The following is a 6,993-nucleotide window of genomic DNA, read 5'->3' as shown; positions in this document are numbered from 1 at the left end:
GGGAGGGGGAGGGGGGGGAGTGGGAGCGGGTAGGATGCCGCAGTGCTCCCGTGAGCAAGCAAATACCGTCCAGCATTGAGCGGGCGCTTCCATTCATGGTTTCTGGGCGCAGGCGTACAGCGGGGAAACCGCATGGCGCTGCCCGGGGAAGGGGTTCGCGAGAACTCACCTACGCAGAGCCCCCGGCATCGCGATGCGTGGGCGACGTGGATGATTCAGAGGTAGAGCGAGCCGGAGTAAAGGGCGGACGGTTCTGTTCCTCGCGCGCCGGCTCGGCTCGTGATTCCCGGCTCGTCGGAGGGTGGCACGCGGCTTCCTTCAAAGAAAGCGTCTTGCTCTCGAATCGGAATCCTCATCGGCATTTCCCGGTCCGCGTGGTACGTACAGCTTCACGCCGCTTCACCGCCGCGCCGGCTGTTCCTGTGACGTGCGACGTGCCCACGCTCGTTGACACGTCGAGTGAATTCCAGGGCTCTCTTTGGAACGTACCTTCCCCGGGCGAACTACCTGAGATCCTTGTGCCAAAAATACGCGAGCGGGTATATCGCTCAGCGATTCGAGGATGGGGCGCGGGAAACTCGTGGAATATACGCGATCGCGTAAAGACGATTATTCTTGAACCTTTTTTGACTTGCATCCTGTTACTTTTTTTTTTCGAAGTTCGCGCTTTTTTGGGCATCATAGGAAGACGCCAAAACGACAGAAATAAAGTTTTGTGGACTTTTGCGTGCAACGTGGCTATTCACAACTGTAACGAACGCTTTCCGGTTTGATAAAAATTCGTGTGCTGATTGTCATTTCGTGGATCCTCTATAGGTAATTAATAATGCAATTCTTAAGTGCTCATTTTTTATCCTTTATAATGTTTCATGCCGAGTCTACAATGAGTCGGTAGTCCTAAGTCTTATCGGTGAATCGGTGAAGTTGATCAATAGCCAATTTGTACGACTACTGATTTTCTTAAGACTGACCAAATTCGATTTTATTCCTTCCTCTTAATCGAGCTAAACGACTCGATGTGTACAATTAACTAGTGGGTGCGAAAAATCTATTTATAATAGGTTAAACCTGGTTAAGACTGAAGATTTCCAACTCATTATAAACTCGGCATTATATTTCTTTAAAACGTTAAATGGACTTCCTAAGTTGTTATCTAAATCATAGTCTTAAATCATAAGAAATTGATCAGTTACAATCAAATATAAGAAAAATTATCGACCATGATTGGATAGCCCATTATAGAAAGCTCATTTTAGTCTCAATCATAATCTTATTGACTTGCTTATTCGACTTGCTCACTCAAGCAGAATAACAAATCATTATGACATCAAAATGACTTCAAAATAATCATTAAAAATCATTTTTCAATCATGACCGATTCATTTTAATGTCATTTTGACATTATCGTGACTTGAGGAGCAGACTTCCAAAATACATTTTGTTCAAGATTTTATTTTTTTAGTTAAGATGGCAAAATATGCTGAGTATTTATTATTTTTAGGCTCAGGCCTTATATTTAAGGCTTCCTTAAATTTATCTTCAGATACTCTACGAATTATTTTATTGGTTGCTGAGCATTTAAAGATAAATTTAAAGAACTGATTACGAATACGGGCAATAGTGATCAGTGTTGAGAAACTCATATTTTACTCTACAATATTCTGAAAGCATTTCTACACTATTAATTTATGTACTGAAAAAAATCTTGACATTCGAAGTGCATTATGTCCTTTAAAGACAAATAAAATACATTTGTTTAACATTTTAGCAACTGTTTAGCAATTTTGTCGAACATTTCACATCTTATTGATTGGTAAATTGTTATTTTCTGCGCGGTTTTTTTATGGTTTTCTTTCTCGTTTTCTAAAAATTATAAATTTTTGATAAAATGCATTTTGAAAGTCTGCTTCTCACTTGTTCTACTCGGACACCTTCGACTTAAATTTTAATCAGAGATAGTCCATAAAAAAACAATTAATATCAGTTATTACTTAATAAATTTTAATCGTTTAATTGTTGTAAAAATGTTTTCCCACGAAAGCATAAAAATCGTATTATTAAAAAATCATAAACGTGTGACGAGGAATCAATGCCATTAGACTTAATTAGAGATCCTATTACTCAACCTTGCAGCTTAAAGAACAATTAAAAATCAACGAAGTAACTTTATTTTGATTTTTAACTTTAATAATAAAAAAATCATCACTTTGATTTTGATAATATCAAAATAAAATCATTTTGATTTTCTCTTGATTTGATCGTTTCTTATAAACTAAATCACCAGTAATTATTTTGTCATCAAAAGGAGAATTAAAAGAAGGGATAGGTAATGTCTTTTTTTATGAATACTATCTTCTAACTTACATTATCTTACTTATATTGATTTATTGAAAATGACAAAAAAACGACGCACGTGTCAATAAAAAATTTATCAAGACTCTAAGCTCAACGAACGCGATTATTCTCGCTGTTAAGTAGTTGAGCTCAAGCATTGCAACAGACGATCCCTCATTCTCTAGCTAGTAGAGTTCCACGAGAGTTCGCAGTTCTCTTCCCGGCGTAGTTGTAGACATGAAAAGATTCTACCCTTCTGCTTCTGACACGAGAGATCAACTATACTGTGTCAATGTCCAGTCGTCGGGGGCGTTAATCTTGAAGAGATACACGAGCATAGACATCTCGGAAAGCATGCTCGCCACACACCAATACGATTGCTTCGTGGAGAAGCGCTCATACGAGAGGTAAGACTTGATTTCCTCACTCATATCAGAGTTGCCACAAATCTGAAAATCAGCGAAATTAAAGACGATCAGAGAAATTAAGCAAAAGTAAGAATTTTGCAAAATTTTCTGGAAAATAGGAATTCTTGACTTTAATAAAATTTAATATGTTTATATCATGCTTATGTAGTTTTGGAATATTATCAACTTAACAATTAAATGCAAACAATGTCAGTAACATTAATAGTAATTAACATTATTATGTTAAATTGCTCTCAATAAAATATTTGACAGTTTCCAAATTAAGATGAAAATACAAAAACCTTTAAAATGTTGTTGAAAGTCAGAGAAAATCAAAAAAATTTATCTGGGAAAGTTATGATGAGAAAATTTATCTGGAAAAGTTATGATAAGGAATTTGTGACCTTTATATCGTTTTTTCACTTGTCGTTGATTGCTTTCCACTTTATCATGTTGAATTTTATAAGACTTATCACCCTACTGTACTTATACCTAATTCCACCAATGTAAATTTAACTTTAATCTCAATCCAATTTACTTTTTATCTTTTTCTAATTTTTATAATTAGAGAAAGAGAGAGGAAAAGATAGACAACAAGCTAAACTAAAATTAAAGTTAATCTACATTGATGAAAATGGATATTAACCGCTTTCATCTTTACGTATCTGACGTCACGTTGTTCACGATTTTCCGGTACTCATGTAGTCGTGAAACGTTTCAATGTACGGCATTGAAACGCGAACGAAAGCGAAAGTGGCAGGCGACGTCATTCAGCCCACCGATGAAAACGAAGGCGGCGGACTCTGATCGTTCTTATAAAAAAATACGTTGATATAGGCTTTCTAAACCTTATAAATGTTACAGATTTAGATAAATATTAAAATCTAAAATCATTAAAAATACAGGAAGTTTTGACAATATAACATTGTCGAGGATTTATGTTAACTTTCAGCTGTGAATATGAATACTTTTACTACTATTTTGCAATTTTAATTGTATTCATCGACAAAAAAATTTAGTCAAGTTTTAATCAGAATAAGTAGTTCTTATAGTTTTTGACGCACTGAATCCAAATACATGAGAGAAAATGTTCTATCACATTAAATTAAAAAAAATTACTTAAATATTTCGAAAACTGTAAATCTCGTTAAATGTAAAAAAGAGATCCTGAAAAGTGCATTTTTGAAGGGTTTTTATTTCATTTTTCTAAAAAATTTGATAGAACATTTTTACTTATGAATTTGGATTCAGCGAGTTGAAACTGTAAGAAGTACTTATTTTAATTAGAATTATGTAACAAAAATTTTTTGTAAGAAGACATGTTTTTCATATCAGGGATCTAGACAAAATGTTGTTTTTCTTTTTTTTAAATAAAACTTGATTCTTTCTCTCTCTCTCTCTCTCTCTCTCTCTCTCTCTTTCTTTCTCCCCCTCTCTCTTTGTGCACAAGTACCAAGAAATTACAAGAAAATATAGCGGAGAACGATTAATCCTTTTTTTTTCTCTAATTACGTAAAAGTATTCCTAGAATTCCTTCTAGCTAGCGTAACCTTTACAATTTACAATTTAGAAAGATTGAATTTTATATGGAAAATCATGCGGAAAAAATAAAGCTCATGATAAATCATCGATATGGTGCTCTTCAAATATCGCTCAATAAAAGCGAAATAAAAATTCTCGAATAAACGCACAAATCGATACGCGAGCCAGACAAAGGCATTTTGATACAAACGAAATTTGATCAAGCCATATCGAAACACGAGAGACAAAGTATACAGCAGACCCGTTGTATATATATATTTTGGGCAAATATTGTCGAATTACGCATGCTCGTCTATACGCAGGGTGGTATGATCCGTTCGTGCGCGTATGTAATGCTCATAGAGACAGCACACAGCATGCCGCAGGTATACGGCCATTTTACTTTCTCCTCCTTCCTAACCCTCGAGAGGAAAAGCGGATCCGACCTTGGTCGCCATGGCGATTTCAAGGATATTACCCTCCGTATTCGCGACAGAGCGTCTTGGAAAAAGTACTTCGGATATGTTTCCATTCGATATAAAATTGAGTATATTAATAGAAAAATGAAATCACAACGCGAATTTTGTTAATTTCGATTCTTTACTATAACCCACGCTGATGGTATCAAATCAATAGTAGACGATCATCATACGATATATGTGCGTTTTAATTGAGATGAATATACGGGATATTATATCTGACTTTGCGCAATATAGCAAGTATTGATACATTCTTGAACTCATTCCTAGTTTTAATACTTAAATATTGAGGATGTAATAGATTTTTCGCACATTTAAGCATATATCATGCGATAACGAAGATATCAATCCAATATTCGATATAATTCCACATTCATACATTTAGACAACTCAGATAAAATTTACAATTTAAAATTTCTATTTACTCACCATTACAATTTTAAAAGCGAGAAAATACATGATAAAAATTCTTCTATATTATATTTGAATAGAAATATTTTTCAGTAAAACAACTTTTATATAAATCGATAAAATGGACTTTCAATTATATATAAAATACACCGAAAACTGTTCTCTTGTTTCGGTGAGAAATTAAATCATTTCTATTTCTATATATTATTAATTACGAACGTAACTTATTTCGTTTTTAGTTATGCACAATTTATTTCCAGATAATTGGTTATGTATTAATTAATGGGAAAAAAGGGAATTTTCGGTATATTTTACAAGCTGGTTTTTATCAATTAAGTATCGTTTTATTGAAATATATTTTTATGTTAATACATTTTCCAAGAATTTTTATCGCGTATTTTTTCTCGCTTTTAACATCACAGTCTAAGAGTAGTTCTGAATGAAAAGGAGCTCATTTGCTTTTACATTTACCAGTCATGCAAATACCATTACAGAAAAACAAAACTTACAATTCGATTTTTCTAATAAATGCGGAATCACGAAAAAATAACGCTGCTGCTTGGTTTTAATGATTTTAAAACGATCTCTGTCTCAAAATGTTGTAAAGAGAGATACTAATGACAGCGATTTAATCTTGGTTTTAATATATTTCTAGCAAAGAGAAGGAACGATATGATTTTGGGATTAATCCAGAGATATATCGTGCGGTATAAATATACAGACTTGTTGCTTATTACATTTTTTATATGAAAAACAAATTTTTTCATGGCGAAATTAAATATTGTTTATGTACAAAATGTTCACATGAGAATATATTGAATTGGGACAAAAGTTCGTAGCGTTACTTTATTTGCGTCATGTCTACATGTTTAAAAAAAAATGGCAAATATACCATTTGATATAGCAAAGTTGCAGCTTTAGAATCTATTTTTTTTAAATTGCGGTACGATGATTTTTATTTACAAGTTATGAGTAATTAAAAAAAAAAGCTCTTTTTCTTTAATAACAAAAAATCTGAGGGATGAATATTTTTTATAAGAAAAAAATTAATTTCAGGTTGAGTATTAAAAGTTAATGTTTAGAAATAAGACACACTGTATAATCCGAATATTGTACGAAGTGACCTCATCATCGTGAGACAAATCCTTGTCAACAACGCGAGACATGATCGGTTTAGTTCGGTGCGAACAAAAGACCGTGATAGTTCAAATACCAACAAGCTTCCTTGCAAAAACTCGTTTCGAGAAAAGAATAGGTAAGTCATATCGACGTGGCGGGCACAGTAAAAATTACAGCCGATCGTTCGAGTGGAATTTTGACATATTTCAGTTTCCAAATTTTGGATAATACCTAATAATAAATTTATCTCGCAGTCGTGAAAACGTCACTTCTTATAACGCTTTTTATAATGCTTATACAGTATATCTTAGATTTCTCGTATTATTTCTTTTCGTTAGTAAGTTCTTTTGTCGATGTGAAATTGATTTTTTATTAAAAATCTCAAGAAAAATTACCATTTATATTGTTTTAAAATTTAATGATATATATATATTTTTCAAACTTATTCATAGTTATCAATTAACAAGACAGGTTTGTCTTCGCCAAGTCATGCAAATACGCAATATAAATGCAGCATAAATGTAATAATCGTGCACGATAATAGAAATCGCGATAATGTTCATACGCGATGTGAAATACGTTTTTACATGTATATTATATAGATACTCGATAAAGCAAGTGCGTTTAGCAAGCAGGACGTTTTTGCCCAAGGTTGAAACTGTTACAATTCAAAGAAATCTTGTTGTCATATGTAAATAATATTTTGAGAGAATTATCGCGTC

At 33.3% G+C, this 6,993-nt stretch overlaps 1 protein-coding gene across 1 annotated transcript in view; it reads left to right on the top strand.

Moving 5' to 3' along the window:
* The first annotated feature begins 2,688 nt into the window (after window positions 1–2,688).
* Window positions 2,689–6,993, top strand: part of LOC108691950 (E3 ubiquitin-protein ligase TRIM71-like) — an 8,930-nt gene continuing 4,625 nt past the window's right edge. Inside the window, exon 1 of the mRNA XM_018199918.1 lies at window positions 2,689–2,741. Within this exon, the coding sequence (XP_018055407.1) occupies window positions 2,689–2,741 (53 nt within the window). The remainder of the gene's footprint in view (window positions 2,742–6,993) is intronic.

Source organism: Atta colombica, unplaced genomic scaffold, assembly GCF_001594045.1.
Source record: "Atta colombica isolate Treedump-2 unplaced genomic scaffold, Acol1.0 scaffold55, whole genome shotgun sequence".
Lineage (NCBI taxonomy): Eukaryota > Metazoa > Arthropoda > Insecta > Hymenoptera > Formicidae > Atta > Atta colombica.
The sequence above is the reverse complement of the archived record's forward strand: the minus strand, read 5'-3'. Positions and strand labels throughout refer to the sequence as shown.